Source organism: Artemia franciscana, chromosome 17 (assembly GCF_032884065.1).
Source record: "Artemia franciscana chromosome 17, ASM3288406v1, whole genome shotgun sequence".
In the NCBI taxonomy this organism is placed as follows: domain Eukaryota; kingdom Metazoa; phylum Arthropoda; class Branchiopoda; order Anostraca; family Artemiidae; genus Artemia; species Artemia franciscana.
This window is the reverse complement of record NC_088879.1, coordinates 11,829,206-11,845,038: the sequence shown is the minus strand read 5'-3', so window position 1 is coordinate 11,845,038 and position 15,833 is coordinate 11,829,206. Positions and strand designations below refer to the sequence as shown.

At 36.4% G+C, this 15,833-nt stretch overlaps 1 protein-coding gene across 1 annotated transcript in view; it reads right to left on the bottom strand.

The window, feature by feature from the left end:
- LOC136037855 (plastin-1-like) overlaps nt 1-15,833 on the bottom strand; it is a gene marked incomplete in the record, with an annotated part of 96,211 nt that overhangs the window by 63,174 nt on the left and 17,204 nt on the right. Inside the window, 1 exon segment of the mRNA XM_065720702.1 lies at nt 6,596-6,763. Within this exon segment, the coding sequence (XP_065576774.1) occupies nt 6,596-6,763 (168 nt within the window).

Here is a 15,833-nt window from a genome sequence, read left to right as displayed (position 1 = left end):
TCTGAGACACAATATCATTCCAAACATCAAATTTCATTAAGATCCAATCACCCGCTCATAAGTTAAAAATACTTCATTTTTTCAATTTTTTCCAAATTAACCGGCCCCCCACTCCCCCCCCCAGATTGTCAAATCGGGAAAACGACCATTTCTAATTTAATCTAGTCCGGTCCCTGATACGCTTGCCAAATTTCATCGTCCTAGCTTACCTGGAAGTGCCTAAAGTAGCAAAACCGGGACCGACAGACAGACAGACAGACCGACAGAATTGGCGTTTGCTATATGTCACTTGGTTAATACCAAGTGCCATAAAAATTTGCTAATACTCATTGTGAGGAACAACAAGATAATTTATATCTAATGTTGAGTTTCACACACAACCTTATTATTGAATTTAGTTCCGCTAGGAAACCATATGGTGGTCAATTTTCCGCTTCTTAATCTGATATTTATAAATTCACAGTAACAAACTCCACGTTTTTGCTAAAAAATACTATTAAAAAATCAAAAATCAGACAGAGGCTGGAATTTTTCCCCAGAAAAATCCAGACATGAGTCACGCTTAATATGATGGAAATATATTGCTTTAGTTTGTATAATAGCATAATTTGGGCTATATATTTGCATATTATGGGGGGGTATGTAAACTAACCTTACCCCCAACCCCCCAAATGTGCAAATATATAGCCCAAACTATACAAGTCCAATGCATTCTGTCATCCTCATTTGTTTTTGTGGTTGTGAAGCCGATTTTCTTATAACTTACATTTAGCAAACTTCTTAAGTGTATACTGGCTAATACGGAAGTACCCAATTTCCGCCTAAATTTTCACTTAAGGGATCATTCGGCAGGCAAATCCGTACGATTATGCTAGAAAGAGGCCAACCATGTTAGAGAGGGTGGCTCATATCAACAAAAACAACTGCTAAATTACATAGAAACACAAGAAAAAAAGAAAATAAAAAAATCTGGAGAATTCGAGGCATCAGCTCGAATCTCTTTCCTCTGGAACATTTTTGTACCGACACCCACGAATAACTAAAGACACATGGACATTAAATGATAGCATATTGTCTTATTTGACAAAATCATTTCAGCAAATTCACTTGAATGGTCAACCAAATAATAGCGCGATTGTCACTAGGTGGTAGTACTTTGTTTAATGTAGAAAGCATTTATAGGGTTGACAATCTTTTTGGGTTAACCATGCGTGGTAGCAACTGCAATCATTTTGGTCTTGATCGTGCAAAGAAATGCATTATATTGACTAGACTTGAAGTTTACGCAAAAACTATTTCATGACGTAGTATTACCATAGAAGTCTGCCAGAAAGAAAAATAGAAACCATAACCGGTTACAAATAGTTGGCAAAACCCAACCCGACATTCTCGATTATTAAAGCATGTTTTTTTGGTCGTATCCAAATTTGTAAAATAGCCGAAGTTGCTCTTGAGGCTATATTCGGACATACCTTCTTGTTATTATTTCTTTTAGGAATTTGCATAGGGGACACCCTTAGCAGCCAAAATTCAAGGGGAGCTGCGAGAGAATTTCCCAGAGGGATGAGGTGTTGATTCTGATTTATTAATTTGGTTGAGAGCACAGGAAGGTCCAATTTCTGGTCAATATTTTTCCAGGGGTCTCTTGAGTCAATCTCGGGGAAATTGTTATTCCAATCCCTCCTATCTCCTCCTAAATGCAGGTTGTATCCAAAATACGTATTTAACATATACCGCAGATAAAACCAAAACTAGAAAACTGCTAAAAGCTCATTGAAAATGAGACTTCACTAAGAACGAGGTTTCACTAACACTAATGTGAGCCAATAGATTTTTGGTACTTATGCTTTATAACCACCACACTCAAGATCTTGTATCGCGAACATGAGACAATAACCAGTTTTCAAGGTCTTTATCCCAGACAATATTAGCTTCGGCTCGGTGGGAAACCACATCGTAGCTCTATTTTAATTAAATATTTAGTTGGTATTTTTCTTAGGTTAGGTTACGTATTTAATATAATGCGGTCAGAGCGGCCTCTCTTTCACAATACTTTGTTATAGTTTTCATAATTTTGTTGATAAAGTACAATTTTCGACAGAACCTGAGTGTGGTGGCTATAAGACACAAGTACCGTTTTTCTTATAAAATATCATAAAATAATCTTATGACAGCCTAACAAGTAGACATTATTATTGGCTAAAAATAGTGCTAGCTATATCTCGTTATGAGTAAAATCTCATTGGGCTACTGCAAGAGAATATTGAATAAATAAAAAAACAGGCTCAACATAATGACCTGATACAAACTCTACTTTTCCATAACTTGTCGCAAGAGTACAAGCACGCATTAATGACATTCTTCAGGTCTGTTTTACGTCATTGAAAAAAAAAAGTTTGACGTAAACGCCATTACGTGCAGACAAGTTGACTCAAAACCGCATAAAATCATTAATAGGCTTATATCTTTGTGGGTTGATAATGTGACCGAGGGATCACTCTCTCCCAGATATCATGTACACCAGGCCGCGCATGCCAAACGTGGGGAACTTTTCCAGGGGTTTCTCGGACTGTGGCATGCGTGGCACAAATGTGCCAGGCGCAACGAAAAAATTCCAAGCGTGGCAGAACTATGTGGCACACATGGCGTTTCAAGATGTACACTAAGTGGTGGGAAGTCAGCGTTCCCTCGAATGTGACAAATTACTAATTTTTAAATTTTGGCTTTATCTTTAGGAGCAAGAAAGACAAACAATTCTAATCAAAATTATTCAGACGAAAATACTGATAAAAGGTAAAGTTTTACTACTTAATGCCCATATCTGCATTTCCAATAGACGCCGATTCTAATAAAACTTATATAGGCACGGATTAAAAGGAACAGCAAAAAAAAATATAGTCTCAAGAGATCGCAAGACTTTTAACAGGGTTTTTTTTCGCCAAAAACTAGGCTACCCCCTAAAAAACGCAAATTTCTGGACATATACATCCAAAACGGAAGCTAGATAAATCATATATTTTAAATCAAGCTTCACAAATAAAGCAAACGCATCTATATTTCATGGTCTATATTTATATATTTCTTTGCTCTGATTAAATTACCCGTTCAAACAGTAAAGGCCCATTCTAAATGAGATGTCACTAATACAGAGATTTAACTAGCGATAATTTCAATCATTTTGACCCGAAATTCTGATTGGTTTAATATTAGCATTAGTTAAATCTCGATAATAGTAAAGTTTAAACATGAAAAGGCAAAGATGTATCCAGAGGGGGAGAGGGTTATTGGATTTGACCCCCCCCCCGAAATTTTTAGCCGACTCGTGAAAAGTCACAAAGATGCATACAAGAAAATTTTTGATGCATTTTTTGAAGCTTTTTAGTACCCCTCCCCTGAACAAAAACTGAATAAGGCAATGTGAACAGGGCACTAAACTCAAATAGTTGCCGATTAAAAGGAGGAGAAAGGCCTTAAATTGCCAAGGACCCCACTAATGTCTATTCATACCTGCTTTTCCTGTATATCTGCGTAAAACGTGTTTTTCTAAAATTCTTTCTTAGTTGTTGCAAAAATATGAAGTTTTTAGGGCGGTACCACAGCAGCAGCATTACCACGTTGAACCATGGCCATAAATAAGCAAAGCTAATTAAATGAATTTGACAACACTTCTCCTCAGAATTTAAACATTAATCCCAAAGACAGCAATACTTTCGAAGAAAAGCAAGATTTTCTTCAGCTAATTGGTTCCGTATGTTTTTAGCTTTTACTTATAGCTTTTACTTATATGTTTTTAGCGTTTACTTTTATGTTTTTTTTGCGTTTACTTTTACTTATACATATACTTTCTCATCGACTTCTTCGTTCATGTTTCTTATTTTTTTTTATTTTTACATTTGTTTTAGCTTTTACTTATACATATACTTCCTCATCGACTTCTTCGCTCATGTTAATTTTTTTTACTTTTACATATGTTTTACTTATGTTTTAGCTTTTACTTTTACATATACTTTCTTATCGATTTCTTCGCTCATGTTTCTTTTTTTAAGTTTGGCACCCACTACTACCAAGAATTGCACAGCTAAACAATGAGGTATTTTCGGGGGAAAACTGAATTCCCCGTTATCCCTATTTTTTTAAGATAAATATGGTTGTGTATGTTTCCACTTAAACAATTCAAATAATCATATTTAATTTTCGCTATTTTTGGTACTGTGAGAGATCGTCACAATTATTAACAAAAATAACAATATTTTGTCAAAAACTACTTTCACCCTCCCCTGTGTTTTGTGCATGAACAATCATGCTGGATTTGCTTTAAAACAAGAGGTATAGTTTATGAAATGCAACTTTCTTTGTACAACGTTAGTGGTTTTCTCATCTTTTTATGCATGGGTTAATTTCTTTAGTTAATTTTTTATTCCATTTTTTTCCATTAATCAAGGCTATCGTAAGTGAAGCCGAATTATTTGAACTCCTAATATTATTTTTGTAATAAAAAGCATTTCGAATTTTTCCTGCACCGTTCAGTCTTATTAAAAAGCTTATGTTTTCATTGTTTTCATTTACAGGATTGCATGTTTTCGTTTCTACATAATTATAAACGGGATTACGAAATGGGAATGATAATATTTTATGGTTAGAATAATACTGCCACCAGTATAACTACTACGAACAATTAATTGCAGCATTAAGCCAACTACAGGCCTTAAAAAATGGGAACATGAAAACTAGTAAAAAAACAAGAGCTAAGAGCTCATATGGCACTTGTGACGAGAGATCAGATCTGGTCCGGTTATGTCCATCACGTATCTAGAACTTGTGCTTATTCTCGAACTCGCCAAAGGACTAGAAATCCCCCTAACTTCTCCGAAGAGATCGGATCTGGTCCGGTTATGTCAATCAGGTATCTAGAACTTGTGCTTATTCTTCCCAACAAGTTTCATCCTGATCTCTTCACTCTAAGCTTTTTCCAAGATTTCCGGTTTCCAAGATTTCCGTTTCCCCCTCCACCCCCAATGTCCCCAGATCCGATCCGCATTGAAAACGGAGCATCCCATTCGTGAGAAAAACATACCTCAATTTTCACGATTTCCCCTCCCTCCAACCCCCCAGATTGTTGAATCGGAGAAACAACTGTTATCAAGTTAATTTGTGAAGGTCCCTGACATGCCTACCAATTTTCATTGTCATAGCACGTCCAGAAGCACCGAACTCGCCAAAGCACTGGAAATCCCCATCCCAAACTCCCCCAAAGAGAGCGGATCTGGTCCGGTTATGTCAATCACGTATCTAGGACTTTTTCTTATTCTTCCCGCCAACTTTCATCTCGATCTCTCCACTCTAAGCGTTTTCCAAAATTTCCGATTTTTCCCTCCAGCTCCCCTCAATGTCACCAGATCCGGTCGGGATTTAAAATAAGAGCTCTGAGACACGAGGTTCTTCTAAATATCAAATTTTATTAAGATCGGATGACCCGTTCGTAAGTTGAAAATATCTCATTTTTTTCTATTTTTTCCGAATCAACCGTCCTTCCACTCCCCCCCCAGATGGTCGAATCGGGGAAGCGACTATTTCTAGCTTAATTTGGTCCGGTCCCTGATACGCCTGCCAACTTTCAGCGATCGCTATATTAATCACCTATCTGATTTCAGATCTTCTTCATTTAAAAATTGGGGTGGGATTCGAACCTGAGACCTTCGCACCCAAGCGAGAATCATAACCCTAAACCACAAGCCATACTTAACAAGAACAATAATTTGTTTTATCGGCAAATAAAATTCTTCTCCACCATCTCGTTCGCTCGCCCCCCCCCCCAGGTGGTCGAATCGGGGAAGCGACTATTTCTCAATTAATCTGGTCTGGTCCAGCTTTCATCGTCCTAGCTTATCTGGAAGTGCCCGAACCAGTAAAACCGGGACCGACAGACAGACAGACCGACGGACAGAAATTGCGATCGCTACATGTCACTTGGTAAATACCAAGTGCCATAAAACCACGTAAAACTCTTAATAGTCTTAAACTAATAAAAACAAAAAAATAATAAAAACAAAATTAATAAATAAAACTTGTTGATAAGTAGAGACTTGAGGTGACATTACTGATTTGTTTACGATAGGCCTAATTTAAAAAATTGAACAGTAAACTCTGCAATAAAAAATATCTGGACAATAAATAAAAAAAAGTATGATACAAATCTGGAAGTAATACTGGTCAAAGCATTTTTTTTTTTCTCAAAAGAATTAATAATTTGACTGTTCTTTTGTTAAAATGAAGTTTGATTGTAGCTGCGTTCTGGGTTGGAAAGCCGGAAATTAATTTTATATTCGTTCTAGAATCGTTCTGCCTTTACTTTAAAAATTAATTTAGTTCTCAATATCGTTTTCATTTTTTTATTGAGCACGGATTGTTAATATATTTTCATTTTTGTTACACCGTTATTCTTCCTTAATTTGCCGTGACGACAGCTTGTTATACACGCATACAAACTACTCGCTATATAACTTTTCTTATCCAAACGTCATATGCACATAAGTCCCATTTCTTGGTTTTTTTTTTCTTAACTTGTTATTCCTTTTCCCAACAGGAAAATACTTACTGCTTCAAATTCTTCAAAAGAGAGTGTTCCTCGACTAGCACCACGTTTGTCGCGATCAAATTCTTCTATCAACTGTCTAACTTTGTACTGAGGCAGTTTGAAACCGCAAAGATCTAACGCGGCTTTTAGTTCTGACATGTCAATAGATCCGCTATTATTGACGTCAATCTGTAAGAAAAAAAGAAGATATTTAGGCCTGCGCAGATTAGAGACAAGTACGCCTACACACAGAAGAGAGAGGGAATATCCACCTCAGATTGGGCCAAAGGGCCTCTTCCTCCAAAAAGTAATGCCAAAAAACAGTTTCATTTTTGCATTTCACTTGTTGACGGAAAATCCTGACTTCTCCCCCCCCCCTAGAGTCAAACCTTAATACTAATGCAGTATAGTGAAATAAGTAGGCAAGACAGCATAAAAATGCTTTAAAACACATTTGGGTTGAATAAAGGGGTGGAAACCCCAAAAATTACACAATATGCTTTCCTCTTAAGCTTAAACCAGTATGTACAAGGGACAAAACAATTGTGGATACGGGAGAGGGGGGATAAGGAGGGCAAATTCTAAACAGGCGCACACACAATTCACAGGCAGCGAAATTTAAAACACGAATTACATAAGAACACTTTTCAGAGAAATTATTAAAGTGAATTAGGATTCAACGCGAAACCCATCGGAAATGATGCAACTTAAGTATTCACTAGTGTACTTTTGGAAAGCTTCAGAAAGTCACCAATAAGAACTAGCGTAGAGGGGCACCGACTGGCGGGAAGGGGGAAGTCATCCCTCTGTAGTTTATTACCTTTTCCCAGAATTTGTACACATTTTGTGTTGACACTGAAAAAAATGTCATCCCCTCTAGACCTTAAAAAAATACTTTTTGGTGTCAAATTTTTTTTGTTAATAATTGTAAATAATTTCTGTTTGATTTAATTTTTAATGTCGCTCTTTACTTTCAGTTAAAAAACTTGTTTTATTTTCTTTAATTTCTGAACATTTTTAAATTAATGTAGGTTATGATTTTGGATCATCGTACATGAATAATTAAAATAAAATTTGCATATTGATTTTTGCTCTTTTTTGGAGAAATGGCTTTCTCAATGTTTTGATCGGAAATTTTTGAGAAAAAAAGGGCGGGAAAAAAAACACTAGAGATTTTAATTCTATCTGTGAACGTTTTTATTAGTAATAAATATAGGCAACTTACGAATTAACTTACGTAAAGAACTTCTATATTCGTATAATTTTATTATGTATAAGAGGGGCGTTCGTCCCCTCGTCGATACCTCGCTCTTTACACTAAAGTTTGAATTTTGTTCCAAATTTTTAAGAATAGCTCCTGAATCACAAAGGCCATTTAATTAGAATAAATAGCTCTTTTAAAATTACTAAAAATACTATAGGGTTAAGAGCGAGGTAATGAAGAGGGGACAAACCCCCTAATATACGAATAGTTTCTGTTTGTTTTAAGTTTTAATGTTGATCCTTACTTTCAGTTGAAAAAACTTGCTTTTTTATTTAATTTCTCATTGTTGTTTTTTTTAATGATGCTGGAAAATCCAGCGCCCAGTTCATCAAAATTCTCTTCCCCCATGATAAATTCCTCCACGGAAAGATCCTCCCACGTAATCCCTGACCCCCTCCCCCCATCACTAGAAAAATCCACCCTAAAAAAGTCTGTATACTTCCCAATAACCAATCCTATATGCAAACAATGGGGAAAGTTCATAACTTGAAGCCCTTTCCCCGGTGACTGTGGGGGATTAAGTCGTCATCACAGACAAAGTTTATCAGATTTTCCGATTATGTTGAACAAAATGGCTATCTAAAAATTCTGATCCGGTGGCCTTGAGAAAAAAATTAGAGTGAGATGGGGACTAGCTGCCCTACAATTTTTTGGTCACTTCAAAAGGGCACTATAACTTTCAACTTCCGTTAAAGTAAACCCTCTCGCGATATTTAGGACTACTGGGTCCATATAATTGCCCCTGGGGGAAAATAAACAACAACAAAACAGATAAACATAATATGACGATGATTTAATATAATATCACAGATGCGTGATAAACATGTATCCGTGATCTTTCTTCTGAAAAAAAAAGATACAAAATTCCACATTTTTGCAAATAGGAGCTTGAAACCTCTACATCAGGGTTCTCTGATACGCTGTATCTGATGTTGTGATTTTCATTAAGATTCTGTGACTTTTAAGGGGCGTTTCCCCCTTTTTGCGAAAATAAGGCAAATTTTCTCAGGCTCGACTTTTTCTCAACTTTTGATGAGTAAAATTAAATTTGATGAAACTTAAATATTTAGAAACAGCATTGAAATCCAATCGTTTTGATGGATCTATTGGTATCCAAATTCCGTTTTTCAGAGTTTCGGTTACTATTGAGCCGGGTCGCTTCTTACTTACTTAGATCCATGCTTTTCCATTTATTTCCCAGTGCAAGTCCTTCGACCGAGTTTAAATGGCAGAATTATGGCCGTGTCCAAGGGGAGGTGCTAAATAGTTTTAACCTCATCCTAAAATTTTCGCCCGACTCGTACAAAAGTAACAAAATTACGTGTAAACAAATTTTTGCATACAGAAATCTTGAAAATCATTTTTTGTAACACTGCTCCGAAGTATTTTACCCCCCCCCCCCCTACCCGTACAAAATCCTGAATTTGAACCTGGGGAGACCCCCCCCCTCCATTCCATGGATACAGATATGAGAACGTTATGTTCATCATTTGAAGAAAGATAGGAAAAAACTAGCGCAAAAGTGGATTCTCCTTTTATAATCAAGAAAACCAACCTTTTGGTAGTAGAGATTACCCTACACAAATAACTTGATCTTCTTTGAACTGGTAGTAACTTAGAGGAAATTAGAAGCTTCGTGAAAATTTAAATTGGGAGGGGGGAAAATTAATTCAAGAAGACAGACGAATTGTATCTAAAACATCGAAAGTTACGGGAGAAACTGTACAATCTTACTCTTTCGGGGATAGTTCGAAATCGAAGCCCACTTGGCATACAATTCCGCGTTCATATTGAAAGGCAAGGAATTATGATATCTCTGATCTAAAATGACATGACTGGCTGCACAGCCCCTGCCCCCGAACAAAGCCTGAAACAAAGCCCGAACAAAGCCCCCGAAAAAGCCCGAAACTGCCCCCCGAATATCGCTGTCGCAAAATCCCCGAAACTGCCCCCCGAATATCGCTGTCGCAAAATCCCAAATACGATATTTCCTGCAAATAATTCTTTTTTAACTAGTCAGAAATGTTTACAATAGGCGAGAATTTGGTTAGTAAAAATGAATTATTAGAACTTAATATCCGGCCTTTCGCTCATTTTAATTTTCCTTTTGGGGACCTTCAAATGTTTTAGATGGAATCCTCTCCTCTATCCGGGTTAGGTGGATCATTTTTGAGTGCTACGATAGCTATTTCATTAAACGAATACGGCTGAGTACGAATGAATGATACGAATGAGAGCTATTTATTACCCAAAGAAAAAAGTTTTCTCAGTAAAGCGATCTTTGCAATTTTCTTGGAATGCAAATGGTCGACTTACACCATCTATTCTTGGGGAAATTTGCAATTAGATAACACTATTGCTTATGAGTTTCAAATTCTCAAAAATCCACGATGTCTGCCCTTAACAATAGCATAACTTATTTAAATATAATTTAGTACTATTTGGATTTATTGTCAAAACCATGTTCACTGGTGCCAAAAATTACATCACAGTCAAGGACATAAATGGGACCAATGTTGGGGTATTTCCAACACTCTACACTAATATTAGATATAACGGGCCAAATATTAGCAAGAGGTAGATAGGTGAAACGGAAGAGAAATTAAACCTAGGGGGATATATCCTACCTTATCCCTAATATAAAAGCCATTGTCAAAAAAGTGCCAGTAACTTGTATCATTTTCAATAAAGCCAAAAATGGCACCAATATTGAGGTACTACAACAATATACACCAATCGATATAATGAGCCTAACAGCAAAAACAGGGTAGGTGAGTGTTTAGACCCACGTACAACAAAGTTGTTCTAGGATGGGATTTCTCACCTGTCTTTCTTTTGTGACAAATCTGTCATGGTCGAGGTAGTCTGCAAGGCCGTATTCTGGATTTCGAGTATAGAGGGGAGGATCAAGCTTTTTGCGAAAGGGGATTGGGCGACATCAGAGACTTCTTGGGTGTATTTTGTTTGTCAAAACAGAATAGTGCATTGTTGAGTCATTTTTCATGTTTATCAAATAGAAAGGATCACCCCAGATCCCTAGAAGATTTTTGGTAGCAGTGGCCTAACATATGTTTTTGGTGTGTTTTCAACAAAGCAAAAGAAACAAACAATAAAAAAATATCAGAAAATTAAAATCAGCTAGTCGGTAACATGGTTTTTCCCGATAAGAGGTATTTATTCTGGAACATTAGACGGTACGACTTTATGAAGGTTTTCCCAACTTATCTTAAAGAACTGCAAGGTTCTGTTATCGTTTCTAGGAATTAATTGGATATTTTGTCACCACTGGCGTAACGCCTATTTTAATTAAGCAAATATTTGCATAGCTTCAAAATATGAAATTAATAGTTTACATTATTACACTTAAGAATGCTCCTACCAGATAAAGCTTACACAAATGTATTTATTTTTCTAAAACATAAAACAGCAATTGGAGCGGTAATTGGAAACAAAAATAAATGGAAACTTCTGTTGATTTATTGAAACTACAGAAATCATCCTACAGATTTAACTCCATGCAAAAGTCCACCTCAAGAAACTACCCTACCAATGTAAAAATCTCCCCCTGCAAAACTAGAACTCTTTATTATGTGTATGAGGGGGGTCTCCCCTTATACAATACCACAAAATTTGGCTCGCCCCTCCTTGGAAAAATCCTTCCCTCACGGAAAATCCCTCCAGGTAAAGCTCTTCCCACATAAAATACCCCCCACCAGGAAAATTCTTCCCACACAATTCGATTCTAGATGAAAATTATCCCTGGAAAATTTCTTGCTGACGATTCCGGCTCAAATTTTTCTTAGGCCACTTTAAAAAAAAACAACAAAAAAAAATATAATTCTGGTTTTTTTTTAAAATCATGCTCGAAATCCCCCCTCCGTGAAAAATTCTTCTCACAAATACTTCCCGCTCCCTAGTAGAAACGTAATCCCACAGAAAATTCCCTCTGGAGACTCCATCTTTTGTAAAACTTCGCTATGAAAATTTTCTCCCGTGGTAAACCCTCCCACATACGGAAGATACTCTAGACAATTCCAACACGGTAAATATTTTCCCCGGACAATTGCCCTTAATATTTCCGCATGTAAAATTCCGTCGGCAAAGAGAGAGTAAGGCAAATAAAAAGAATTTCGTATAGGAGTTCGGGCAAATTCTCCCAGCTTAAAATTTTCCTTGGAAAATTCATCTTCCGGGAACTTCCCTCCCCACGGGAAAATATGCCCGTAGAAAATCCTCCCTCTTCCCCAGAAAATGTCTGTATACTTCCCAATAAGAAATACTATACGTAAACAATGGGCAAATTACCTGAATTAGCAAACCATTCCCAAGGGGCTTTGGGGGTTTTTTATCCTCAAAAATATATTAACCAGGCTTTTCAACTAGTCTGAACAGATGGCTATCTAATAATTTTTATCGGATAATTTTTAGAAAAAAGTAAGGTGGTGGGAGGTGGGCCAGTTGCCCTCCAATCTTTTTGATCACTTAAAAGGGGCAATAAAGCTTTTAATTTCTGTTCGAATGAGCTCTTTCTCGATATTCTAGGACTATTGGTTTGATGCGATTACCCCTGAAAAAAAACACGCATCCGTGATCTCTTTTGGAAAAAAAACCTACATTTATGCAGACAGAAGCTTGAAATTTCTACATCACTGTTATCGAGTACGCTGAATCTGACGGTTTGATTTCCATTTACATTACTTGACTTTTAGGGGGTGTTTCCCTCCTTTTTCAAAATCAGACAAATATTCTCAGGCTCGTAGGCTTTGATGCGTAACGTTAAAATTAATGAATCTTATATATTTGGAACCAACAAAATAAGCAGTTTTTTTATATATCTATTGTAGGGGTGTAATTTACTATAGGGAAGGGGGGCAACTGCCCCCTCCAGACCCAAGTTTCCGCCTTCCAGCTGAAATTTAGATTCTACAAAAAAACCTTGTCAAAACTAAGATAAGCCTGCATAATTCACGTATCCAGAGAAACAAGTTTTCTTTAGTACATCTTAACCTTTATGGTAATATATGGATTATTTTTAAGTTTTAACTGTCATTTTCACTTTATTGAAGAAAATTAGCTCCAAATCTACTCCCCCCCTCAGGATTTTGATGAATTTACGCCGCTGATCTATTGATATAAAAACTCCATTTTTCAGTGTTTCAGTTACTATTGAGGGGCATTGGTCCTTACGTTCGTTATCACGAAAAGTTATTTGATGGCAACATTATTTAAACCTATATTGGTAGCTTCGCCATCCACGGCTATACAAAGTGAAGCTGCAGAACTACCGCCCAATCTGGTTAAAATTGATCAAATCAGCGATGTGCTAAAGTACTAACTCCGTTGCTGCCCAAAATCAGAACAAATTCACAGCAAAAGCGGGTTTTAACTTAAATTAATTAAAAAAAACAAAGTACTGGTTTTCTGTAATCCTACAAGCATAGGGAAATATCACCATTTGAATTATTTGCACTAGTTTTATTGATATATGTTGGATAGGCTATGAAGTAATAATTATTGCTCGTTTTAAGTTTCAACTTCGCTCTTTACCTCCCTCGCAAAAACTTAGTTTTTTAGATGAACCTTTGCTCGTTTTATATTAAAATTTAATTTAGAAACAGCATTACCATGATCTTTTTTTTATATGGAATAATTTATGTTTGTTTTAAGTTTTAATGTTACTACTTAGTTTCAGTTGAAAACTTTTTTTTTTATAATTTCTAATCTCCTCTAATCTATGGGAGATAAGACACTTCAACCCTTATTAAGGAGCTGAACGCCGGACAAGAATTGAAGGGGAAAAAATAAGTTTAGAGTAGAAAATTAATTAAAACACAGTGCCGTTTCTTTTTTAGAACAAATTATAAAAAAAGAAGAAATAGATTTCTAATTCTTTGTTAAAAAAAAATTAATTTAGTAGCACTTAAGAAAGTACCTCTAAGCGAGTTAACTAAGCGGACAGGTTTGCATATTGATATGCTTGTGGAAAAATGTTGCTAGCTCAACAGAAATGTGCCTTCAGGCTTAGCGAGTTGTTTGACCAGTCCCTAAATAGAAAAGCCACTCAATACTTATTCAAAAAAAAAAGATCATTCCTCGTGTAAGTACGATAAATGGAATTATAAACTGCAGTTTGTTTTCATTCCAAAAGTTCGGGAAGATTTACCTAAATTCTCCAACAGAACTGTTTCCACTGTCTTCCTTTTTGGATGCACAATCTTACGTGTGGAGCGAATATTACAGTGGAATTGTCCTGGGGAAATTTTCAGCGAAGGTCAAATTGTCTGGTAAGATTTCTCCGTGGAAAAATGTGGGTAATGTCCACATGGGTACTGCAAGGTGACACATCCCTTCTTACAAAACGCTTCTGGTGTTTATTAAGGAGGGGTGGTAGATCTTGTGTAAGGAGGAGGATACGGTCCTACATAAAAACTTTCTATCTAGTCTATTGTGCTATCGACTAGATAGCACCATCATAAAGGGCCATATAACACCAAAAATTGTACTTTGGTTGCCATTTTCGGACTAAAAAGACTGGGAATAATGAAATGGTGCTATTACAATCTCAATTGTTCAAAACCGTAATTATGATGTTCACAAATTCTACCTATCTCATATCCCCCAGTACCCTTAATATTAATGAGGTCTTGTCTTCATTAAGGCTTTTTCAGGGAATATCGCCCGTGGCTTTTTAGTTTTTCAGGCAACCCCAGTCTCCTTTGGTACTTTTTAAGGCTCAAAAAGGCAAATCAGGCGCTTTTGAAATGTTTTTTTTTTCAGGAACGTCTGTTTTTCGATGAAAACAAGCTGTTTTTACTTGGCCTGAAAAAGCCATAATGAAGCCACTAGACTAGTGCAAAAAAGAGAATCCATGGGAAAATATGGGTAATGTCCACAAGGGTGCTGTAAGGTGACATCTACCTTCTTATTGCACAAAAATGTTTCTGGCCTTTATGATGGTTGATCTTTAGGGAGGGAGGGGGTTAAGATCCTCCAAAAAAAAGTTAGAATGCAACCTGAGAAGTAAAAAATATCACAGAGAAAAATGCAAATAGGTTTTTAGTACTATTATTTCTGTATAGGCAAGGCTATGTCAATTTAATAGTGAAAATAAGTAACTAATTTGAATAGATAAGTATAACAATAAGTAATCCTTCTTTTAATATACAACTTTGACTGGTTCCAGAACCACAAACCTACACTTCTCCAAACCCTAAGTGGCAAGGGGTTGGGGTCAGGGCGTAATTTACTATGGGGCAGAGGGGGCAACTGCCCCTCCCAGCTCTCGGTTTTCCCCCAGACCACAGCTTAGGCCTCCCCCAGCTGAAATTCAACTTCCCCAAAAATGTTGTCAAAACTAAGATAAGCCTACATAATCCGAGATTCCACTGAAACAGGCCGGTTTTCTTTAGTACATCTTTACCTTTATTATTATATGGCTCGTTTTTCAGTTTTCTCTGTCATTTTCACTTGATTTGTGAAAAACTGCTCCAACTTTGACCCCCCCCCCTAAAGGATTTTGAAAAAATCATGCCATTCGTTGGGGTATAGTTTTAGTGATCTACTAAGATTGGTGTTGCAAACCATGAACTGGATGACCTCTATTTCCTTCTGAATTAAAAAACTTGACCAAATACCTTTCACATTTACAAAAACAGTGGAACTATCTTAAAAATATTCATATAAGGGACAAAACCTTGATTGAATAAGAAAAAAAACAAGCAGGAATCAAACACAAGACACTCTTATTTGAAGTTCAAAGATGTACTAACAGAACCACGCCTCTAATAATGAAATTGATACATCGTGCCTTAATTGCGCAGCTTATTAAGGGGGCTTAGAAGAGGATCATACGAGAGGTGTTCTTGCAAACCTCCAGTTATGAATTTGGGACCATAATTATTACAATGATATCGTTTTATGCTTCCAAGCTTTTCTACTTAAGGTGTGACACCAAAAGAATTGTTTTTACTGCTATATTACACTTACGGATGGTAG